We start from the raw sequence: 25,221 nt of genomic DNA, 5'->3' as shown, positions 1-25,221 counted from the left end.
ACTCTAAGCAGAGGCTGTACCACCTGCCACTCTTGGGTCTTTCCTGAGACCACCTTCTTCTTGGATTACCACAAGAACCACACAACTCAGTTTTGGGAAAGTAAATGCAAATGCACATCCTGACCTAGTTGTCATCGATTCCAGTCAAAACTGGTGGTAAAATGAAGCTATGCAGGAAAGCTTGCCCTTTCTCTTTCCCCCTAGTAAATACTAATCATCTATCAAAACAGAGATGATATATCAGAGGTGACTGAATTTTAGCCCAGAATAGTGGGCTTCTCTGTTGGCTACATCAGTCATCATTTCCCCACATGTTCAACATGCCTTTTACAGTAACAACTCCTTCACCCTCCTGTCATCCCAGGAATACGTAGACATGACTTTCTGCTACTTGGAAACAGTCTTGATACTCACTCTGGATCCATCATGGATTTCTGTCTGGAAGGCTGGAGAAATACCATGGTAATGGGGACCTTCAATGAGCAAGCACAGTCTTGCTGGGTAAAAATAGATCACTCACATTTTCTTGCCCAAAGAGTCTTGGGTGAGCTGCTAGGAACAGAACTACAAGTCTCGGCCAAAAAGAGATTCCCATTTGGAAAGAGAGAGCTCCTTTTCAGAGGAGCTGGGGTAGAGGGACAGGAAGAAAGGGGATATGTTGTTACACAGGAAAGCTAACCAAGTGAAGAAAGCCTAGCATGCTTCACTGTGTTCCTCACCCTGAGCTCATCGAAGGCAGGGGCTTTCTGACTGGCACGTCGTGTCCAAAATCTTGCTGGCTATTTGCATTCTGCATGCTAATTAACAATGCCATAATGCAGCTGGTGATTCCTAGCCTCCAAATGATTGCAGCAGTCTGCCTCTCAGCTCAGTATAATTCTGCTGATGGCCACTTCTGTGTCATGTATGTTCAGCACAGATATCCAGAAACATTGCCTTCTCTGGTCTATTCTCTGCTTTCTTTCCGTTGTCTCTGTGCCCCCCACCCTGAGCATTTGCAGCTCTTGCCACTGCCACCAACTCGTAAAAAAACCTCAGATGTTAATAGTATGGATGCTCATTTTATTCATATTGAGAATTCCTCCCAGCAGGGCCAGCTCAGCCTCCTTTGCTTCATCTCTGCATGCACCTTCTGTATGTGGTCGCTCCACAAGGAAGCTTTCTCCTAGACAAACAATTTCAATGCAAATATGTTTCATTTCTAGGACCAGATCCTGCCTTAGCAATGACTCTGTTTATGCTGCTCAGTGAAGGTGCATCACAGTTTAAGACTGAATTGACAGTGAGGACACTAGATGGACTTGGATACTAAAGCGCTTCTAGTCACGGGTAAATAGTTAATGTTAACAAGTGACACAGCTTCCCTGTTCTCGGGGAGAGACAGTGCAGTCGAGGAGAAGAGGCCAAGCAAGTCCCTGTGAAGGTCTCTAACGCAGCCTGCCTCTCCTGCAGTGGGGGAGACGATGCAGTCTAGAAGGAACTCAGAGGGGTCAGTACAGCAGCCCCAGCCACGCGGTGAGCAGTCCAGGTGCGGGGCTCTGGGGTCCCTGCAGCTAACCCTGGGGCTTCTGCTGGACCTTCTCTCCAGCAACACCCCACCAGCAGCGCTCACAGCCTGCCCCGCTGGAAAGTTCACACCTCGGCAGTGGCACAGCAGTTAATAGGTTAGTTACGGGGCAGTGACTGGAGGGTAAACAGGGTTTAATCGGTCCAAATGCTGTGCCAAACTGTCACAAAGCAGCACGTTGTTCTTGGAGGATTAAGACAGAAATGACCTGGTGTTTTTTAAGAGGCTGGTTGTGGAACAGTCTGACCCCAGGAACAGCTACTGACAAACATGCCAAGGATACATCAGGCAGTGGGTGAGTCCTGGACACAGTTCAGATGAGAGTCATAGTCAGGCAGGCATTGACAGTGTACACCCACAGAAAACCACTAGTGTGTGCTCTTGCTAGTTCAGCAAAGTTGTTTGAAACACAGTTGTGTAAATATGCATGACCTGGCTAAATTTATATCGTTAGAAGATCCAGCAGCGGGTGGCCTTTCTGAAATGCCTTGGAACCATGGCCTGAAGTTCACTCACAATCAAGGCAGAACAGGTATGTTGATAACTGTATATTGTAGTACCACAATCCTGCTCAATAAATGGATCAGTTATTTCACAATTATGTTAATGATGAAATTTTAAAATGCAGCATAATATGGAAATTACATTTTTGCAAATGTAAATATTTGATATTAAATATGTAATGTTTCTTTATACCTTAGTACAACTATATGCAATGAGGAATGTATAGTGTAACGGGTATCAACTTAGTTTCATAAATAATTTAGATCAAAATTGCACACTACACTTTTTCCTGTAGTTTGCAGAAAGCTGAGAGCTGTGATCGCTCATTTAGGTAAGTGGTTGTATCTGAGTATGTTCTTGGAGTAGATAAATGTACATGGTTTCACAAATAGGCAAGTTTTATGCTCTTTTAAATCTGACTCTAGAAAAGCCATGGAGAAAAAAAGGTTTTACTAAACAGCAAGTAAACTAGAATAGGAGCAGCAAATAACTTAGAATAGATGGGAAGTTTGTACATTCTAAGTGTTGAAATATTTAAGAGCATACATACTGCTGTCTTACTGCTAAAATAATTAATCACAAAGTAATGTTACAATAAATATTTTTCTTACTAAAGACAGTAGTGAAACTGGTTTAAATAGACAATTGTTTTGAAAGTCTGTAGGGTACTTCTATTTATGTTATGGTCTCCAACTATAAGAACAAGTAAGTTTCCATGAGTTGAAAGAGGAGTTTTGCATATATTATCTCAAGGGGATTGTTAATTTAAAATGTCACAAAATAAGTGTAAAGTATTTGATGTAAACTCGTAGCGCATGATTGCATTGTGGGTGACATCCAGCAAAGATATCTCACTCCTATCAAGATGTTATAGTGCTTAAATTCAATTCATGCTTAAATCGAATTCTGTGTTTGTTTTAGCAGGGAACGCTTTAAACATGATGAGCAGTCTAGTTTCATTTCTTCACCTCTGAACTCCACAGAGGCAGCTGCTTTTAGCCTCATAAGAACTCTGTCACACAATCCTATGTGGCTAGGGATGCGGCCACTCGACACACACAGGTAAGTATTAAGGATAAAACCAATATAAACAATAAGCCAGGAACATGCTCTGAGGGTAGCGTAGTGTATGGTGAGAATTAAGCGAAAAGCAACTTGGACAAAGTAATTTCAACAACTAAAGAAGATGCTTAGAGGAACGTCAGCCTTCCCTCCTATGTTTACTCCAGAATGACACATAGACTGAACGCGTCTGACCACGCACGTTCAAATATCACCAGCTGCCCAGAAGAAAGAAGCTCCCTCTGTCTTTCTCTAACGTATGGAGCATTGTCGGTCCTTAAAGCTAGATCACTATCTACCACTTGGCTCAGGATGAATGATTGCAAAAGGGACACTTCCCACACTAAGAACAGCCTCTTTACCAAACAGCTGGAGCTAACGAGAACCTACTACACTAATGTGTGTGACTTGTTCTGTTTCTGCTGTGTACATTAGTGGTTTTCTACCAATGCAAAGAGCTTTGAAGAGATGCACTCATGCTTTTCCCTCTGGTCCTCCCGATATTTATTGCAGCAGTCCTGGTTCACTACACGTGACTCATTTTAACAGGTCCTACATATAAATTTAAGAGGTGGGGAAAAAAAACCCTGTCCTAATCAGCTCTGAAGCACTAGGCAGAGCCTTGCAAGAGTTGCTTTATTCTTGTTCTGCGAGAAACACTCTTATCTTCCCAAAGTAGAAGAAAACACAGCCTACGGCTCAGAGGTACATGAAGCTGCAATAAAACTGGGCTGGAACAGATAACTTACCGTCCCTTCGAGGCAGATGCCATTATTTTCTGTAATCCCTGTGCAGCACTTAGATATTAGTTTAATAGGTTCCTTAGAAACTGGCAGAGTAAAATTATGCTAAATAAGCAATATTTACTAGAAATTCTTCTGATCCTTCCCTTGAGGCATAATTGAACATTACAACTGACTCCTCAAAGGCGGCTGCTCCATTTCCAATCCCTTTACTTCTTAGGAAAAGCATTTTGCAAAAGGAAAACCCTTTAAAATATTACTATTCAGTTGAAATTATTCTCTTCAGATACCAATTTGTCTGCTAACTCAGATGCAGTGCTCCTACTCATCCCTCCTTCTGTGACTTTACATTAGGAATAATTCAAGGAGTGGAATAGGCTGGACTAGGAAGGTCTTTTGCATTTCACACAGCAAAATGAAAACTACTAATTGAGAATCCTTTTTTTTAAGCTTGTCAAAAATCTATGACCATGATGTCTATGGTCATGTATATTCTGCTTTTGGTGGGAAGTGTCTTAAACTGTAAATATTTTTCATGCTTATATCTGAAATAACAGGAATTTTAGGCTTTATACACACACCATTTAGGCCTAGGAAGTAGATGCTACCCCACAGGATCTTTTTCTCAAAACAGCAAATATTTTAGAACAGGGTTGTGTACTGGGTACGGAACAGGGTGCTTTATGATGTGACCCTATTACAAGGCAGCGCAGCACTGCTCGGAAGAAGACTTGACTCACAGCCGTAGCAGAACAAAGTTCTGCGAGACCTCCGAGATAAAGAGCTCCTCGGGCTCGTGCCCAGGGTCCGGAAGAGGGCAGTGGTTTATCGACACTCTCCTGCCTGGAGCACCGGGACTTTAATCCTGTTGGACTGCCCCAGGGCTCAGCGGGGGCGGCAGGGACCGGTCTCGGGAGCCGGCGGAAAGCGGGCAGCTGAGCGCCGTACCCCCAAACGCCTGTCCCGCCTGACCGCATCACCTCTTCTCCAGCCGCGCACCACGGCACCCACCTCCCAGGCTCCACCGAGAGGGCAGCCGTGCCCTGCCAGCCCCGAGCGCTCCCCGCCAAAACACTCCCCCGGGGGCATGCGCTCCCGCCGGGCCCCTCCTGCCCCGCGGAGGCAGAACGGGAAGGTCGGCCCGGGGCGGCGGTCCCTGCCCCGCGGAGCCCGCGCAGGCCGCTGATGCCGCTCCCGCCCTGCTCCGGCCGTTACGCCTTCCCTCGCGCCGCCCCTCCCCCGCCGCGCGCGGCAGCGCCCCCGCGAGGAGGCACGGCTCCCTCCGTGTTGCCACCCGCAGTGACGTCTCAAGCGGCCGCAGCCGTTCCATCCCCTTCTCCCATTGGCCGGCGCTCCTCGCAGCCTGCCCCGCCTCCGGCGTGTGATTGGCGGCTCGGCTCGGGGACAGGGCGCGGGGGGGGAGGGGAGGGCGGCCCGGGCCGGCGGCGCTGGGAGGCGGCCGCGACGCGGATACCGGACGGGAGCAGCGCACTTATTGTCTGAGCGCGGGGTCCCGGCGATAGCGGTTCCGGGGGTGGGGAGGAGGCGCTGGAGCGGCACCGGGCACGGGCACCGGGCGGAAAGAGGAGGGCAAGGAGGGCTGGGCCAGCTCCGGGTGTCGGCGGGCGGCGTGTGCGTGCGTGCGTGCGTGTGTGAGTGTGTGAGGGGGGCGGGGGCTGCGCGGGCACTCGCGTGCGGGTGCGCGCGCGCGCGGGGAGGGAGGGCGCGGGTGGGGGAGGGAACGAGGGGGAGATTTTATTATTAATCTATTTTCCGGGCCTTTGTGGCTGCGGGGGGAGGGCCCGGGGGTGAGGAGGAGGAGAAGAGGAGGCAGGCAGCCAGGCAGCCAGCCAGCGCTACCGGCGGCGGCAGCGGCGGCGGCTGTTGTTGCCGCCGCCGCCGTGAGGTAAAGGGACCGGCAGCCCCTTTAAACTCGGGAGAGCCGCAGGCCCGGCTGGGCCCGCCCGCTCGCTGCCTCCCGGCCTCGAGTTAGAGCGCGGGCGGCGGAAGGGCGCTTTTGTGCCGGCGGCGCGGCCCCTCGGCTGCCCTTCCTTCCTCGGCCCTCTTCTGCCGGGCGCTCGCCTTCCCTCGCGGGGCTGCGGGCGGCCACGGGAGCCCTCGCCGCCCCTCGCCCACCCCGGCGGATCATTTTCCTTCGCCTCAGCTGCGCTCCCCACCATGAACTAAAAGCCAGGCCGAAGGGGGTGGGGAGCTCTCGGTGTCGGGGTGCCTGGTGCGTGTGCGTGAGGGCGGGCGAGGGGCGGCGGGGGCTCCCGGGCCCGCGCGGCGCCTGAGGGGCCGGGGCGAAGCGCGAAGGGCGGGCGCGCCGTGCCGTGCTGCGCGGCTCCGTGTCGGTGCCGTCCCTCTCGGTTGTCTCCTTGCGCCCTCACTTCGGCTGAGGAGAAACGGGCAGAAAATGGCAAAGTCTGGAGGAGGCGGCGGCGGTGGTGGTGGCGGCGGCAGCGGGGGACTGACTTGGGTGGTAAGTTGGAAGATTGCGTTTTGCCTTTTTTTTATTAATTATTATTTCTTTTTGCGTGTATGTAAAGAGCGTGGGGTGGCTTTTAAACGAGACAGAAACTGGCGGCTGGCGTGAAAGGGGTAGCGCGGTGGAGCCGCTCGGTGGAGGGGTCCGGGCGCGGGGAGCGGGGGCAGAGGGAGAAGGCAGCCTGGGCTTGGGATCGGGGTGGGCGTTACAGGAGGGGAGCTCGCAGCTGGAGGGGGGTTCGTCAGGGTGCTCGGGACTGGAGGGGAGAGACTGGTCTGAGCGAACAGGTAGGAAGGAGCCTCCTGCCGTGGGGGGAGTGGGTGGGTCCGCAGGGCTGTTTTGAAGTTAACTGTCTTCCAAAGTGTGATGCGGGCTGTCTGCTGTCCCGTGAAAGCCGCAGTTACTGCCTCTCGATGCTAGCGCAAAGTCTTTGCGGGCTGCCACAGGGGCTGCGTGTTGGTCCCAGCTTCTTGCCTAGCTGTCTGAAAAGACAATACCTAAAGTTCCGAAGTTTCAGAGATGGGTAACGAGGAGGCTTTCAGAGACATTCAGGGGTCTGGAGCTGTGTGCTTGGTAGTGCATCTTGGAATTAAACTTCAGTATCTTCCAAAAGTTGTAACTCTGTAACAGGACCAAGAAGGGATTTTTTTACTGTTTTCCATGGATTGGTCAGAAATAATAAGATTTGAGAGAGTGCAGGTGATAACTGACTCTAGAGCTGGTGAATCATTTTGAGCTGGTTTAAAGTCCTTTGAGAGTGTTAGTCCTGATTCGCAGTGCAGAGGGATGCTCTCTCGTCTGTATTTAATACTAGGGGATGCTCTCTGGTTTTGGTAGAACTTGAGGAAGGAGGAGCAAATGTGACCTGAAGGGGTCTGGTTCAGCCAATCAATAACTTCCCTGCCTTTCTCTTGCTCAGTGTAGGGTTCAAAAGAGACAGTGTATCTTGATAGATAGATGGCAAGGTCGCTGCATCTTTAATCAGATACATACGCTTTACAGAGTTAGGAACTTTTAAGAAGTCGTGTTAGAATAATAACAAACTTGTTCTTCTGTTGTGTCTTTCTGCATCTTTGAGCTGTTGGAAGAGAATGTGAATAGCATTACTGAAGTGAGCAAATCCTGTGTATTCTGATGCTGGACTGTATCTGTGGCTCTAATTACTGCATTTTATGTTGGTGATTCTTTCTTAAGAAGTTGGCAGCATGGAAAGGTATATAAAAAATGAGCAAGTTTCTGGGTGTGTCACTTGAAATTAGACAGTTTAGATGTCGGAACAGCCTAAGTAGAAAAGCTAAAATTATTCTCTTTTTCCTTCCTGCAATACTATGTGATTTTTATCAACTGTGGTCTTTGGATGGCTCTTCAGAATTAAGATTTTTACCAGCTAGGTTGGACCAAGTTAATGAAAGTTTTACAGCTCATATAGAAAACTGTAGAATGAAGTGTGAAAATCACTGAGTAGGCATTTTTAATGAAACATGTTCTTAAATGTAATGGGGATGAAATTATGGTGAGTCAACAGTTTCCTACAACTGGAAGTAATCAAACTTTTCCTTCTTGAAAAGTAGTAAAAATTAAAGTGTTTCTGTCAGCTCAGAGTAGTTGTAGGGAAATAATTAGATTTTAGTTAAAACCGTGTTCACTTTTTTAAGGAAATGGTAGGATGTTGTTTCTTTCTCATGTGCATTTTAGATGCTGAAGACAGGACTTCTAAGCCAGTTCCTAAAGTCAGATCTGTTCAATGTCAGTTGTAGAACACTGGCATATAACAGAGCAATATTGCTGTGGCACCAAAATGGATGGGGCAGTGGGTAGCGATTGGTTTAGTGTGAGAGGCCAAAAAAAAATGTTGATTCAGGCGATGGTTCATGAGTAGCTATCATATGCTGGCCTTGAGGATAAGAGGTACAGAGCTAGGGATAGTAATAGTTTCAGCCATCTGGTTTTAATCTGCTTGTCATATATCTGCTGGGTATGCAACTACTTACTATTTGGCTGTAAGTTGTTTTGAAACTACCTTGATTTTTTTAGACTTTTTACTAGTGTGTTGAAACCACTAGGATGCTTACTTTGAGTAATGTATTTGTGATGTTAAAGGTTTCTTAATGAGACTCTCAGTTAAACAATTGAACTGTAGCAGAAGTAAGTCTATGTCTACAGATGAGGGAACACTTAAAATTTAGTGGGATGTTAATTTATGTTTCAAACTAGCAAATGCTGTATGTGCTCACATTTTAGTAAAGTTTGGCTTTGGTTGTGATATAAACAGCATGCTTTTTAATTGGTTCAACTGACTAGGGAAGAATTACATGCAGTTATGAAAAAGAAAGGGTACTTCATGAGGTAGAGAATTCACCTTAGAGTGAATTTCGTGAGAACATCATACAAGCACCAGGTGACGCCCACTTTTAAAAGCAAGATGAATTAAATGTTCATGGAAACAAACTGCAAGTCATCTGTGCCTTCAGCTACCTGTAACAGAACTTAAAGAAATCTAACTAGCAATGGTTAGCTAGTGAGTAGATGCAATTACCAGTGGTGGGGTCACGTAAGAATATATGAATTGAAAGTGTTTATTATGAAAATAATTTAGTATTATATAGCTGAAAATAAACCAAGATAACCTCTAATTTATCAAATGTACTAGTTATTTTTTGAGGAGTTTGGTTTGGGGTTTTTTTGTCTGGCCACTGTTTTTTGGGTTTTTTGTTTGTTTTTTTTTTTTTTGAACCAATTTGCAGCTTCCCACTCTTAATAGTTGGTAGAAGGTGGAGTTTTGACCAACAGGTTGATGTTAACTACTTTTGCTGGATGATTTCCAAGGGTCACCCACGGAAGTGTTAAGTTGTATTAAGTGTGAGTTACAAAAGCGTGGATTTGTAACTACAGGAGTTCTCACTGATAAAACATAACTGACATTTTCTAATGCTAGAAAAAATTACTTTGAACAGAAGTAATTCTTATCTTCAGCCTTTCTGTGTGTTTACAGAATGTTCGTGGCTCAATTTGGCAAGTCAGACACAACAGTTCTGAAGAGGGATTGGTTAGACGTTAGGGCTTGCCTGCAAAAACGAAGTTGCTACCTTTTATTCTCTGTCTTCCACACCACCATCTGCTGACGTGCTTTTGTCATCTTACTGGTCCGCTCTTCTCCTTGTTAGAGAGCTGAATAAAGCAGGGTCAAAGAAGTGACAGAAGTGATACCAGGTAGAGGCTGGGTGATGGAACAAGATCAGGGCTACCTCTCCGACTGCAACTGAGCCAGTCTTGCAGCTTTATAACTTGCATCTTCCCCCCGTGTATTCTGAGCTGGGAGGAAAACTTGTTCCATCATAAGTAAAAGAATGCTGAATGCGTAGAAGCGAGGAACTAAATTATGATGAACTCTAGGTAGGAATGCATTTCTTGGGGGCAGGGGGTGAATTGATTTTAAAAAAATGCAGGCATTACTTCAGGTATTTGGTGGGGAAGGTGTACGTTCAAGCACGTGTCTTCTGTTAGTGTTCTATTTGTCTAGATTTGTGTGTGTATACATTTAAATTCTAAGTTACCCATGCAATTATTAAAGAGTAAGGAATTACTTTATTTCGACAGATAAAGTAACCTTTCCAAATAAAAAAGCATGTAAGTAGTCTAAGGTAGGCAGTTTAGATTTGAAAAAAAAATCATTTACATTTAGTATTTTATTTTCATAGACTTTATTTTCATAGACTTTATTTTCCAGAAATGTATTTCTGCCTTGCATATAAACTGTCTTGTGTGTCGACATGCAAAAGTAGTCTTCAAATGCGTGTTTATATTTAAGTTACTTAAAAGCAGCACATGTAATTAATAGCTGATGGATATGAGTGATTCTGTCCCTGGGAGTTGTTTTTTTATACACTATAGATAGAACTTGGAAATGAAAAACAGAAAACTTAATTTTACTCATTTAAAATAGTAAATTTCTTGCAAGTCATCCACAAATAAAATATTATTCTGCACTATATAGGTGGCTTGAAAGTTTTCAAAAGCAGATTGAGCAAAAATATGTAGTTCTAAATGTGGCTAACTGTGAAGAAGCCTGTTTTGCAAAATGTATGCTTGGAGACATGGTGTTGTCCTCTCAAGTACATGTGGTGAAACCCAGGTATTTTGGAAGAATGTTTTTTAATGCTAATAACCCAAATTAAAAGTGAATATCAAGTCAAGGCATGTTAATGTTGTTACAGAACTTAGAAAATAAATACTAATATTTGAACTATAATTTAAGTTCTAGCAACCAATGAAGGTGTCAAGATTAAATGTGCCAAATGCTTGTTTTTTATAAACATAGGAGAAAAGCATTTCTCAGAAGTAAAGTGATAGACCAGCTCTTAATAATAGTAATTTTGTTCAAAAAGTGTTTCCTTGCCATTTTCTTCAGGTAGTTCAGTAATGAGTACTCAAAAGGCTGATGTGAAAGGCAGGGAAAGATTCCTCCCCTCCCTGATGAGTGAGGATCAGATCTGCTAGTTTTAAAACTTCAGTGGGATTGCAAAAGCTTTTACTCTTATGAACTGAGTCCTTTTAAGTTATGTTTTGAAGTATGTGTTAAACTTTTTCTATTATATCAGCTTATCTAGTTTCATTTAATTAAGCTATTTTAAAATGCTGTCTGCGTCTTAATGCAGTTCCAATTTACATGTAAATACAGTTTGCCACTGAAAGTAAAGTACTACTTAAAATTTTTATTTTGTTAAAATGATAAATCTGTGTATTTGTTACACTATACACATTTAAACAATTCTAGTTTTTTTCAACAAGTAAGAAAAAAAAAGACTTTAGCAAAGTTAGTGTAAAGGCTGCTTGAGTTAGAACATGCTTGAAAGGTTCAGGTCTGAACATCAGATATATATTTTCCTTTGTTAGACATAATTAAAAAAGCTACCTTAAAGGGAAAAAGAAGGGGCATAAAAGAGAATTAAATTGCTTAATCTACAATGTGTGTTCTTCCTGATTTGTGAGGTAGAATTGCAATTGAGATACTAAGCAGTCCCTCCTTTCATGGAAGCTGTGTGTCTTAAAGCAGTACTGATTTCTTTTACTCTTTAAGTGAATGGGTGGGCCTGGTGAGACTGAGGCTTCCTGTTCCTTCTTTAAGACATTTAAGTGGTGAGGACAACAGGTGTGTGAAAAACTGGACAAATGTCTGCCTTAGGTGCAAAAAAAACTCACACACCAGCTTTCTCAATCTGTAAAGGAATCTTCAAGGAGAGAGCAAGGAACAATATTTTCTTGTCATGGCAAAATCACAAGACTACAAGATAACATTGAAAAGTCATTTTCTTATAAATCAAAAGAGCCAAGATAAAGTGGGGGGGGGGGGGGGGGGGGGAAGGGCTCTTGCAACCAGGTAACTTGATATGTGATGTTTCTGTAAGAGCATTGCAAATTTTGGGGTCATTCCCTAAGCAGAGCATCTTTACTGATGAGAAATTGGTATTGTGATCTTCACAGGAGGTGTTGGAAAGCAGCTGACCAATCTCTGGTAGCTCTGGGGTACTTTGGCTTTTTAGGAAATATAGCATAGTAATGTGTGAACATTTCAGTCTTGTGTTTATTCCCTTGGTGGTTGTGTACCATGATATAGGGATACCAGAATGGCAAGGTATCTGGGGAAAAATAACACCATCTTAAACCAGTTGATATAGGGAGAGTTCCAGTGCATGCAGTCATTCAGGCTATTGCCTCCGTGCATCAACACAGAGCTCTACTGGGCTGAGGTAGTGTTTTTTGTCATATACTATTTAGTGACTCTAACTTAAAGTCTTTTCCACCACTGTTGTATTACAGTATTGTCGTGAAAACTTTGAAGTATTATGTCAGAATCTTGGAGTAAAATGGAGGCAAGTTGCTTGGAGGAGAGAAGTTGCAAGAAGTGAGGCAGTTACTCTACTTTGTTATTAAGCAGACCTGGGGGAGGATTTTTCTTGAACTAACAAATAAGAGACTGTACAAGCACATGAGGAATCAGCTGGGGGGCAAGTTCTTTACCTGGGTTTGCTGGTGGAGAGGGAGGTGGGTGGACTGGATACTCGAGAGAAAGCAAACCTAAAGTTTCAGAATATGCCATGTAGACTTTCTTCTTTGCTAGCTGAGTGATAAACATACCTGTCAGGTCACAGAAAGACTATGAAAACACTGAACGATTTAAAAATTAATCTCAAAATGTATTTTAAATTATGAGTCTTTTATATGTTACCTTTTATGAATTCTTCTTAACTGCAAATTAAGGGGTAGAGTTTTGATGTTCTTGAAGATTGTCAGGTTTTTTTAGTGAGCAGTCCTGAAAGGCTTTGTGTAACAACTTTCGTAGGAATGTTGTTGTGGGAGGATGAGTGGCTGAGGAAGGGGGAGTTTTGTAACAGCGCTCAGGTTTTTTTGACTCCTCGTTGCCTCTTCCTCCTTCTGAATTGCTGTAAGTGTCTGGAACACTGAACCTGTGTTCCTTTCTCACGGAGTTTACTACAGGATTGAGACTAGAATATGTAGTATATTTGAGACTCATAAAACATGGCATGATTTGTAAAATCTCTATAGAGAAGCAGTAGATGTTGCATAGTAGGAGTTGAGCAATTAAACTCAAGCTACTTTTTTTAAAGAGCACTTGATTAATATTTACTTTAACGTGGAATGAAAGAATAGAGTTGGAAAATATAGAATACCAGAAAATGTGTCTGTGTTAGCACAGGCACTTCTAATAATAAAAAAGCAAATGCATATGTTACTGTGGAGCAAACTGTGATATTTGAGAAGAAGCAACGTGATCATTATTCATAAACTTTTAGCGTTTGTTCGATGTTTGGGATAGTTTTTGAAAAAAAAAATCATTAATTTCCATTTATGTGGTACCTTGTGTTAAGTAAATACGTTACTGTTGCTTTTCTGTTGAAGATTCTAGAGAGTAGACTTCTAATGGTTACTGCTAATACTGTGTTCCTTTTTAGGGCACCGTATATGTTAGAAGTACAAAACCCTCAGGGATCACAGTCAAGGTGCTTTAGTATTCAAGTGCAAAGTAGACATGCAAATAACATAAAGGTTTATCAGTCCTAATATACTGATATCTGTTACATTCATGAGAGTTCAAAAATTTGTGGAGAATTGCTTCCTGTTGAAGAGTGCAGTTGGATAAGTAACCTCTAAGTGGTGTTTGGGCTGTCCTCTGTCTCTCTGTGTAACATGACTAGTAATCCTGAAGCTGACTAGAAAAGACTGGGCTTTGGGTGTTGTGTAGAATAAAACTTTCAAGTGTGGGTTCAGTCACTTCTTCCAGCTTGTCACAACTTGACTTGTGTTCTGTATTACTATGCCAGTTAACGTGAGATGAAAAACTAGCCTGTTTGATTTGCTCTCTCTTGCAGCATGAATGTCTTGAATGTTGTTTCACTCATGTCTGAAGCTTTTTGTACGGTTTGTTTATTAATCTGAAGATAGTTCAGCAGAGTAAAAACACCTTGTGGTACAATATGGGTTCAGCTGGCCGTAGAACCCATAGGATCTGGAAGTAAAGACCACTGTGCTGTTCTAGGAATGTGATACTTGACATAGAGCCTGAATGGGTTTCAAAGATTTTGTTCGTCAGAAAGATCTATCAGGTTGTGATGTCCCCTTTCAAAGTAATCTTTGCAATTGGGAGATATAAATGTGCTGAGAATCTAGAATACTTTCACAGCACTCAACCTGGTGATGTAGTAAAGCATTAAAAAGGGCAAGGATACAGCAAACACTGAGTTATAAAGAGGTGCTGCCAGATGCTGATAACCTCAAGTTCTGATGTCCGTAGCTCTAACTTTTTGATTTCTTGGCTAGCGGAGGGCTTGTCTATGAGTTGGCTGATGAAACAGTGGACCAAGCAGATTTGGTCATTCTGTGACCAATTCACTTCATTCAATTGTTCCAAAGTTCACAGTTCTGAGAATCTATAGGAAAACTGTCTTAAGTGCTCTTAAATTTCAGTGTGAATACATCCATTTTCCATGAGTGTCAGGTTATTTTCTTTGTTGTCTCTGAATTTTAGCTGGAAAAAACCAGATTCTTAAAAGATTAATTTGTTCCCAAAGCATCCATAGATGTACTTTTTGATACTGGGTAGGCATTATCAAAATTTAGTTTTGTAATAGAACTTGTAAGTGGATAGGCAACTAAAAAAAATTCAGACATTTAAAAAATTAATAGTAAGATTCAGTTAAATTGTCATGCATGTGCAGATGTTGGACACTTGCTTTTAAAGAAAATAGTAAAGATCAGGATCTGAATGTACTGCTGATTGTATCCAAACCTGTGCCAAATAAAGCAGAACTGTTGCTGTAGTAACTTAATATAAGTGTAAGTGAATTCATATTTAAAACGATATACTTAATTTTCTGGTCAGGAATAATTATAGTGAGCATATGCATTTGCACAAAAGTGGTATCTTTCACTTTTGAAAACTCTTGTGGAGAAAACAAATTGCTAGATTTTCATTTAAATCTAGTGTGCTACTATATTGTGCGTTAATAATCCTAAGAAAGAATGATGATGCTTTTATTTTGTTTAGCTATTTAATAGGAAGATGAAGCTATGTAATTCTATGAATGTCATTTCTTGGTGCAAGTAAGCAATCTAATGATACCTGCTGAAAAGTACAGGTTCTTAACCTTGTCCACCTAGCTGTATGTTTCTGCTCTGTTCATCGCACTACTACTTATCTGATTCTCTAGCAAGCTTGTTCAGAAAAATGAGCCAGTGGACAATTCTTGATGAAGAATTGTGGGAAGGCTCAGTTTGCTCTTTGAACTGGCTTATTGTGAGGTCAGTTTGATTCCACTATATGGAGCGGAGAAGCAGGGCAGGAGGGAAGGAAGGAAGGAATTTTTCCCTTTTGGCAGTAATTAACTGTTGTTTTTCTGTAGCGGGGAAATCTTACCATCCTCCAGCTATTCTATGACTGAATCATCATAACGAAAGCATGTAATGTAATTTTTCAGAGTCCAGAGCAAATTGTCCAAACCAGGAGAGAAAAAAATTTAGGCATTTAAAATGAGCAAACATGTTAAGTCTCACTGGAGTGAGACTAACTTTGGGTAAGTTTACTGGGAACTCCTTCCTATGATCAGCTTTGTGGAGGATGTGATAGTTTTGGTTCATGCCACTAATGGTATGCACTGGTCTATGGAAATTTGCTGTGGTAACAGGGAACTAACTTTCGTGTGTTTTTGTCTTGGCAGGAGAGCCAAAGCATTTCTTAAACACAGCAGGAGAGTGGTTTATTTTGAAACTCCCTCCAGTTTTGTTTTCATGGTGGGAGGTATTCTCATCCAGTTTTCTTTGGGAAAATTGCAAAAAGTTTAGGTAACAATGTATTCATCATCTGTTTTTTTAAGGTAAGAAGAGGCCATTATGGCCCAATATGTAACACCACACTATAGTCAAATGCGTGTTATCCATAGAATTACCTAGTAATTACCATATTGCACCTATAAACTGTTTTAAGGTATAGCATATCTTCCTCAGAACAGTTTTGGTTTCACCTGTAAGTGGTAGAAAATCTACCACATTCCTGGATTTCATTGCTTAATTAACCTCCCTAGGTTTTACAGCTTAATTACACTCAAAATTTACTGTCTTGTGCCACTAAATCTGCTTATTCTACACTTTATTTAAGGGAATGTAGGACACGGCGCATGTGCTTTTCTAAATTCTTAAGTTCCAGGGCTTCATTTGCCTTTCAGGAGAGCAATTGTTGCATATACTAGTTTGAGGAGGTTAAGGCAGAAAAGATAAAGACAAAATGAAGGTAACTTTTGTTCGCGTACTAATGTCTCTTCTCTGTTCATTTATGCTTGTCTGCCAATCTAGAAGAATGAATCCTTTTTTGCCACCTAATAGGGGGAAAAACAAATGGCCAGACTAAAGAAAAAAGAATTTTGGAGTGTTTTTTTGTTTCATAGTTTGTTGTTGTTTGGAGATGGTTTGCAGCATGGAGGGGAGATGACAGTGGCCAATACAGGATTAAGTCTGTGTAAGGGAAGAGACACTAACATTTTTCAGGATTTTCAACTTCTTGTCACAGAAATTCAGCTACTTAAATAACAGTCAAGTTCCACTTAAAGGACTCAAACCAAAGATGTATGTTCCAGTTATGGCAACATTGAAACTGATGATGAAACCTATGTTCTTTGTTGTAGCTTTGTATTTTATTGTCTATTTAGATAGGAATAGTTTTTCTCTGGAGCTGCCAAACTGTCCGAATTGAATGTGTATTAAGATTTAGCATGTTGAAGTACAGCTGTTTGCAGCATAAGTAACCAAACTCAGCATGGTGACTCAACATGATTTTGAAACACAAAGGAAGATGACATGACCCAATTTTCATCAAAAAAGGAATAAAAATCTCTGACTTACTATGGGTGTCAAAAATGCTCTGTTACATGAATTTCAGCGGAGGAGACTGTAAGAAGAAAAAAAAAAAAAGCAAAATGTGAAGAAAATACAAAAACCAAATAAGGTTTCTTAGGTTGAAGGTAGATGCCAAAGTCTTATTGACAAACTGTTGTCTGTTAAAGGCTACTTGGGTTTTGACTCTTGAGATCACAAAAGGAAAGAGTGACTGTAGCTTTCACACAGTACTAGATAAATTCATAGCAAAAACAACTCCAAAAGAGAAACTCTGCAATCATTGCAATCATAGTGGAGAAAGCAGTTACTGTAATAAAACATGGTTATGGTAACATGCACGATAGTCTTGATGTCGTAAACTGAGCAGCAACTGCTCTCAACTGAGATTCTGTGTGTTTTTCCACACAGTTACCACTGTGCTGTGTTTAAGAGTGTGTCAGATCTAGCTACATCTGAGGTCACAGTAGGAAGTCTAGCTGCATGTCTGTAAGGAAGGATACACACTGGAATAGGTAATAGCATTCCAAACAACTTATGGATGGTCATCTTGCTGACTTACATGTATGTGGATGTGTGTATTCGTCATCAGTCTGGGGCATTAGAAAGTCTGAAAGACTATCAAGAGTCTATAAAGTCTTAAATGGCACAAGAATGCTGGGAAAGTCAAATACTGTCTAAAAAGAAATATTAAAAATTGGCAACATTAAGATTGCAAAGCAGATCCTGAAAATTGGGTGACCTATTAACAAACAAACAAAAAGCAGACTTAACTGTGAAGCAGAAGACTTAAGCCCTTTGTGACACTTGGTTAATTCTCTTTAGGGGTGTTCTCATGAAACAACAGCTGGTGCTGTTTTGAGAAGTGTTATTGGAGCTCTAACAATATGAAGATCTTTCATACAGGACAGAATACAAAAGGCATTCTTGAGACAATTCCAAAATATACAGAAGAGATTGTCAGTTTAACAACACTGCAGTTAGTGCTGGCTCAGTTAAAAAAAAGGGGGGGAGAAGCTTTTCTACTGTATTTACTTGCATTTTAAGTAGAAGAAACTCAGCAGATGAAAGGACTTTTAAATTTTTTTTTTTTTAACTTACCAAGAAAAACATGAAGGGAAGACTGTGGAGGATGTTTGCGTCTGCAGATCTGTCATGGATTTGGTGATGAAAATTTTATCTTTTTTTGGATGAGTTCTAAAAATCACTTGAACTCTCAAAATGTCCATTCAAGATGGAGATACAGAGATTCAGATTGGTTGTCTGTTTCAAAGTGCAGCACAGCACAGCCCAAAAGGCTTGGTCTGGGAAACTGCAGTTCTGCGGACTTCTGATGCCTGCATAGTAACATTATTTTGTGTAGTTGAATTTCTGGCTTTTGTTTTTATGCTTTTCAATAGTGTGTTAAGTTAAATAAGTTCTGAATGTTTAGAACTTGAGTATTTTTTTGCTTACAGAAGATGCGTTATACTTGGAGGACTGTACAAATAAAATCTATCCTGCTCTATGACAGTGAAACCTAAATGTTTAAGTAGAGCATACTGAAAAGGTGTTTGTCTTAGTAAAAACCATGCCATTAAAGTTCCTTAAGGCTACTTTTTCTTCTTTTTTTTTTTTTTATAATCAATGACCAGGAGGAAAAAATGTTATGCTGATCCTTTGTATGGTTTTTTTCCCCTTGTCTCTTAGATCATACATTATCATGTTCCAATTAGTGTTATAAAGATAATAGACATACCTATCACAGGGAGTAGAGTAACAGGTCATTACTACTGCTGGGGTAAAGCAAACGCACTGTTACCCAAGAAGTGACACTCCTGCAGGACTAGCTCTTTCCAGGCAACAAAGTTTGTCTAGACATGACCTTTATTCTCTGTCAACATGACGATAATCTGGCAGTAACATCTCAACAGAAGATACAGTTTTATTAGTCTGTACATTTCTTACTGATAAGTTGGAAAGTATAAGCTCCTCCAAGCTGTCAGTAGGACTTTCACTGGAAAACACAAATGCATTTCCTAGCATTGCATTAAAGGCAGTGGCTTATAGAAATCCCTTCCCAATAGTTCTATTCTGTAGTAATTTTTCACAATCTAGAGGTATTCCTTCAGTCACAATAAAATGGACTTTTTCTAGTCTGCTGACTCTTGCGAACATGTTGTGGGACAAGTAGAGCTATTTGGGATAGGAAAATTGTAGCCTAAATTTATTAGGCGAAGATTTGAGCTCTCACTCTGTGTTAACATGTTACTGAGTTGCGATGCATGGTTAGACCCTAGTCTTCAGATGCTTTATAAGTAGAAGCATTTTAGAGAGCTCTCTCAGAACACTCATAAGGGTACAATACTGACGTATGTGACAGCATGTGATAACTGCACACCACGTACTTTGAGTGTAAAAACTTCTTGAAGCCTAAGAACTGGGAGCAAATAGAACAGTTACATTTGAACAAGATTCTGGAGGTCTTCACACCTGTAACTCTTGTTTTCTGTATGAATTACATTTCCTGTCTTCCCTTCTTTCAACACTTCTGCTTCATCTGAGAAGTATTATTTTCTTTTCCTGCTAATCACCAGTCCCTTCAGAACAAGTGAACATAGTAAAACAGTGCTAACAGAGCAATGGAACCAGTAAGTGATCTAAGAGTGATGCCGATGAGGTATGATGTCAAAGATGATCATAAAGTAAAGCTAGTAAGATCAGAAAGAAATAAAAAAAGAAATAAATGTTTATATACACATACTGTGAAACTCACTGGAAGCCTGCACATCATTCATAGAACTACTTCAATGAAATAAAATTTACGTTGTGACTATTTACAATGCTTCTTTAGTAACAACTCCCATTCCTCCTCTTCTGTGTATCAGTTTGATGTATCTGTTTGCAAAATCCTGTTTCTTTTCTGCTTGCTTTGCTGATCCGTGGTTAATCTTTTTAGAGTGGTGGTGGGGTTGTTGTAGTTTAAGACCAAATGACAGTGTGGAGACTAAATTAACTCAAATACCAAAACACTTTAATCACACATGCATCCAATTTTGCAACTTCCATGTTTGGTGGGAGATGTGATGGACTCCAGAAGAAAAATCGTGAGGATTAGTGTTGTGGTTCCAACCCTGTTGCACGTAATCCTGGTGCAGGATTAAGGGGTCCCCTGGGTTCTTTCCCCTTTTGTTCTGGGTGCTGTCAGTTACAGGACTGGGTAGTAGAGAATATTTGATTCTCATTTGGCCTTTTCAGGTTTGCTCACAGCCAGTGAGCTGTTGTCATCACTGGCGCACACAGTCTGCTTGTCTCAGAGGTTCTCAAAGTATGTGTTTCTTAGCATTTTCGTAAATAAACTATAAAAATGTGATCTCTAAATCTGGAAGAGAAAGGTAATTTCCCTTGTCCTGAATAGAACAAAAAGCTTTATTGCTGTGCCTGCTAAGGGGGCGGGGTGGGGGGGCAAATATAAAGCATCAAAGCTTAAACAGTAGAAGCTGGAGAAAACAAATTTGAATAATATGGGGAGAATTGTCTGTTAATTGTATGCTGTAGGTTGGTGTTCAGCCTTTTTGAATTTGCTGAAGTTGTTTTGGGTGAGTTCAATATCCTTTGGTCCTTGTTCCTGCATGCTTATAGGTATTCTTACCTTTTGCTGTCAGTGCTGTCTGAGGCTGCAGCAAAGGCTAGATTGAGAGAGAAGTGATGATGCTTTCTTCTGCTGATTGATTAGTCCAGAGTTGGAGTTTAGCCCGTTTTTATACGGAGGTTCACTGGGAACAGCTAAATGGGAGTAAAATACTTATGTGAGTGGCAAGTGGCTTTTGCCCTCATTATTTGTCTGTTGATGGTTTCTACTCTCATGCAACACCTGCTTCAAAGTTGGTAAACCCCCTGTACAAGAAGGAAGCTATTTCAGGTATTAGGCAGGTGGTGACAGATGTTTTTTCTGTTATGTCTGCTAGCCACACAAATAAATCATTTGAGTTCCAGTTATGTTTATTGGTATTTTTAAGATAATTCCAATTTACAGGTAAGAATATGTACTCTAAAATGTCATACCTAGTCCCTTGGTGGATATGCTCTTACTGTCTCAGGGCCTTTCTATATTTGAAAGAATTTTCTGTATTTGATTACTCTGAGACATTTTTAACTTATCCTTTTGTGTGGTTTTAGTTTAATGGGAAGGAGGTATTTATTGGGAGAAATTTGCTGACAGGTGCACCAAATCCCTGTATCCTTCCCCCAAAAGTTGGATTAGTTTTCTGTGATACTGCGTGTTCTTCCAGTCCAGGTGGTTTTCATCATCTCCAGCCACATGAGGCTTGAATTCTGTTTAAAGTCCAACATTAGCCTATGTGATTCTCTTTTTTTAGGGTCCTTGGTTTATTTAATCATAAAGCATTCTAAATGGGTTGTATCAGGTTTAATTACGTCAGTTAAATAGAGAAGGTAAATTATAGCAGTTGAGAAGCCATAGGAGAGGCATTACAGTGTTTCTTAAGTCCCACTGAATGAATGTTGGAACTAAACTGTAGAAGAGTAGTTTTACTGTTGCTATGCAGAACAGTATTCAGGGTTTGGATTCAGATGCTTAAGCACAAAATGGATGTTATGAATACTTAACCTGAGGAAGTGGATGTCTTCTGTAATATACTGTTGTTTCCTTATTTTGGTTTATCATGCTTAGTAAATCACTAAAGTTTGAATATGTTACAATTTGTTAAGAAACTGTCATAGTCTGTTGAATTTTTTCTGTGGAGAGGATAGCTTGATCTTAATACATCTGAAAACTTAACATTTAAATTACATGAAAAGTTTTGATTGTAATTTAAATCTCCTTCAGGTTTTGTTTATATCTTGAGAGTGACAGATTGAATGAATGAGGCTGATTGTTGATGTGTTGTTTTTTTTAAAGACATTATTTGATAATCAGATCAATGCTTCAAAAAAGGAAGACTCAGAAAGCATTAATAAAAATGACACTTCAAAAAAGATGTCTGTTGAGAGAGTTTATCAGAAAAAGACTCAGCTTGAGCACATCCTCCTCCGTCCAGATACCTACATTGGGTCAGTCGAACCATTAACTCAGGTAAGTGTCACTAAGTTTATGGCCTTAATGGCTTTTGTTGTTTTAATAAGGAAATTACTGTTCTGGTTAGTAAATAGGCACGTCTCTAATTTTCTGAGTATTCTGAATTATCATGCTAAAAACTGTGGTTGTGTTTATGTGTAGGAAGGGGTCAAGAGAAGACTTTTTAAAGTAGTGCTTGGTTCGCCTGAAAAAACACGCTCAGAAAATGTTGAAGTTCAGTCAAAATATAAACAAACACCTATATGTGTATATGTGTGTGTTTGCAAACATGCCTATATGCGCACAAATATATATACATATTTGTAAGTTGCATTTGCTCTAGGTCCGAAAATGCTTTGGTCTTTTGTTTAGGTAGAGAACAGAGAATTTAAGCCTCCTGCTGGCTTTTTTTTTTTTCCTGCTGTTTTTGTGAAGTTGCAGATTGCTTTGAACTTTACTGTCTATACTGTTGGAGGTCCCCACTGAGCAGAAAATAACGGGTTTTCATTATGGAAGTCTTTGTGGGTACAGTTGTAATTTTTGCCAAATTTCTGCTTCTGCTTTTGTCTCATATGATGGCAGCAATCAGATTGGAAGAGTAAAGTTTCTGAAGTAAACAGATCTTAGAGAATCACAGGCTGCTTTACCAAGACAGTAAATATTTTGTTTTATTTTGTTTACATGTAGCTAATGTGGGTTTATGATGAAGACATAGGAATGAATTGCAGAGAAGTTACCTTTGTTCCAGGCTTGTACAAGATCTTTGATGAAATCCTTGGTAAGTATTTTTAACAATAATACTGCTTTAGCATTATGGAGTACACACTTTTCTGGGTGCTCTCAAAGCACATTAATTTGTTTCTAAGTTTAAATTGCAGACTTAGACTCCCACTAAACTGCAGTGCATGAAAATTTTAGTGCATTTCAGCTCTATAGAACAGTTCAAAGAGGGAAGAGTTTTCAGTTGAACTTGTAAGGAAGTGTAAATATTTGTTACTGAATGTCCAAACTAGATCATTCTTTATGATCAATATTGTTAGAAGATTTTTAATCTGCAAAGTTGATTAGGGCTCTGGTTTTAAGTAACATTTGAAAGGAGATTATTCTTCTGAAAGAAGACAACTGAAAGTTGTCTAAATGTTAACTTACATCATAATTTCGTGAATCGTTAGAACTACCCTCTTCTGTACAGGATGATGGTGGTGATGGTGGTTCTTACAGGGATCATTTCTAGACTTCAGACAGTTTTAAAATGAATTAAGTATTCTACTGCTATTCAAAAGCATGGTGACTGAGGCACAAAAAAAATATTTTTAGAAAATTCTGTCGTAAGTTCCTGAGTCACTGTGTGACTTCCTAGTTTATGATATCCTTTTGGTGAGAGGCACATATTGAAGACTAATCAGTAGTAGAGATATGCAGCATCTAAATAGTGTGCTGTCTGCTGAACTGATGTTTTAGGTTAATTGACATGAAATCTTGGGCTAATCGGTTTTTATGAAGTTATGTTGTAAGAGTTGGTGGGATTACATCATAAAGTAAATTATGGTCTACTGAGGTCAGTGGAAATTTTGTCATGACCTTCATTGAGTTCGGAACTTCTCCTCACATCTAAAACTATGCTTTACAGCGTTGCTGTCTTAGAGAGAGTGAAGGCCGTAACTTTGCTAGGTGGGAAAGGACGAATTTTTATTTTTTACTTATTATTTAATTTGAGGAATATGGGAATGAAAATCTTTCACCACTTCTTTTTGAGTGCTGCCTCATAGAGGACATTTACGAGCTTTTCATGGGAGGGAGTCCACTTCCATCTTGTCCTATTCAAAAGGAAGATCATTATCATATCATTATCATAGTACTGAATGGCTTATTGCTTCTTTATGTAGCACTGATGAGTGCTCCACAGAGTGTGGTTTGAGACCTAGGGGTCAGTGTAATAGCACTATGAAAATTGGACATTGCAGCTGTGCGTACTTTTGGATGAAACTGCACTTAATGACTTTAGCAAAAGCATTCTGATCAAATGTTAATTTCCAGTTGACATTCTTTTGATCCTAAACTGTGTAAACTGTTTAGGAACTAGCTTACAACTGTTAGTTAAAAGTCTTACAAGCTTTTTAGAGATAACTTTTGCTGCAGTCAAACACTCCTTAATGTGGACATGACTTTTTCAGGATTGGATTTCAGTGGCAAAAGGATGTGTAAACTGATCTGGTGGTGCATATAATTTTCTAGGGTGTAATACGTGTAATAAATACCCAAACAAGCACAGCAAGAGAAGAATGAAGTGCTCAGTATGTTAAGAACAGTTATGAGAACAGGCTTACAAAATGCACTTATATATTTGTTTCTTAGATAGTCTAACTGCTAGAAATAGAGTCAGTAATTGTAAGAAGGTTGAAAAATATCTTCTTACAAATACTTGCTCGTATTTATAGACTTCAGTAATAAGATACAGGATATACAAAGAAATACCACATTAAAAAATACCTGGACCCTTGTAACATGTGGTGGAATATGTATACAATCAGTTTTACAGATCAAGTAATTAATTATTGCTCTTACAAAGTGTTAATTTGTGCTATTTTGTTTCATAGTAAATGCTGCTGACAATAAGCAGAGGGACAAGAATATGACTTGTATTAAAATATCCATTGATCCGTAAGTAAAAACATGTTTTCTTTTCCTTTCCCTGCCAGTGCTATTGTAGGTCTGATTTGTACAAATGATTTTAGTAAATGAAATTGGATTTTTTTAAAAGCAAAATAACATTTTTGGAATTATTTCCATTAGCTTCATATTTTAAGATGAAAAGGTGAATTAAAAATGGTTAACAGTAAGTACTACCATTCTGAATTTATAATAATTTGCTTTCCTAAACCACTCTTTAATGTTTGATTGAATGAAACTTAAAACCAGGAGATCATAAAATTAATTATTAGATGAAAGCTTGGCAGTACATAACTATAACCAGCCAGGTATTCATAAATCATAAATACCAACCTTGAGGTTTTGTAACATAATATGCACCTCTTGAACTTCTATGTTAACTCCTTTAGTATTAGGATAAGGTTATGTTTGAGTTAGTCAGCTGTATCACACTGAAACTCCAGACTGAAATATGTCATTACCACTGTTTTTTGAAATTGAGTACTTAGAGATACTTCCCAATGAGAAGTACTCTAGTTAAATAGATGGTGATTGGGTTCCTTTAGTAGTACTTTTCCGGTGACATTTAGCTGAATAATAAATGTTTTAGACACCTGATTTTCACACCTAATCTTTAGGATAAATATGCTGAGAAGTCATTTTTCTGCAAGTTTTCAGTGCGTTATCAGTTTCTGTAAACCAGATTGCTTTTATCATGGAGTGGGAGGGAAATGGTAGTGTAAATCTGCCT

At 40.4% G+C, this 25,221-nt stretch overlaps 1 protein-coding gene across 1 annotated transcript in view; it reads left to right on the top strand.

The window, feature by feature from the left end:
- The first annotated feature begins 6,292 nt into the window (after nucleotides 1-6,292).
- The window catches only part of TOP2B (DNA topoisomerase II beta), a 70,118-nt gene continuing 51,189 nt past the window's right edge, over nucleotides 6,293-25,221 (top strand). The window contains exons 1-4 of the mRNA XM_086468526.1: nucleotides 6,293-6,358; nucleotides 21,666-21,839; nucleotides 22,509-22,599; nucleotides 24,419-24,482. Coding sequence (XP_086324652.1) covers nucleotides 6,293-6,358; nucleotides 21,666-21,839; nucleotides 22,509-22,599; nucleotides 24,419-24,482 — 395 coding nt within the window. The remainder of the gene's footprint in view (nucleotides 6,359-21,665; nucleotides 21,840-22,508; nucleotides 22,600-24,418; nucleotides 24,483-25,221) is intronic.

Source organism: Leptosomus discolor, chromosome 7 (genome assembly GCF_034619465.1).
Source record: "Leptosomus discolor isolate bLepDis1 chromosome 7, bLepDis1.hap2, whole genome shotgun sequence".
Classification (NCBI taxonomy): domain Eukaryota; kingdom Metazoa; phylum Chordata; class Aves; order Leptosomiformes; family Leptosomidae; genus Leptosomus; species Leptosomus discolor.
Note: the sequence above shows the minus strand (reverse complement) of the source record. Positions and strands in the feature narration are given on the sequence as shown.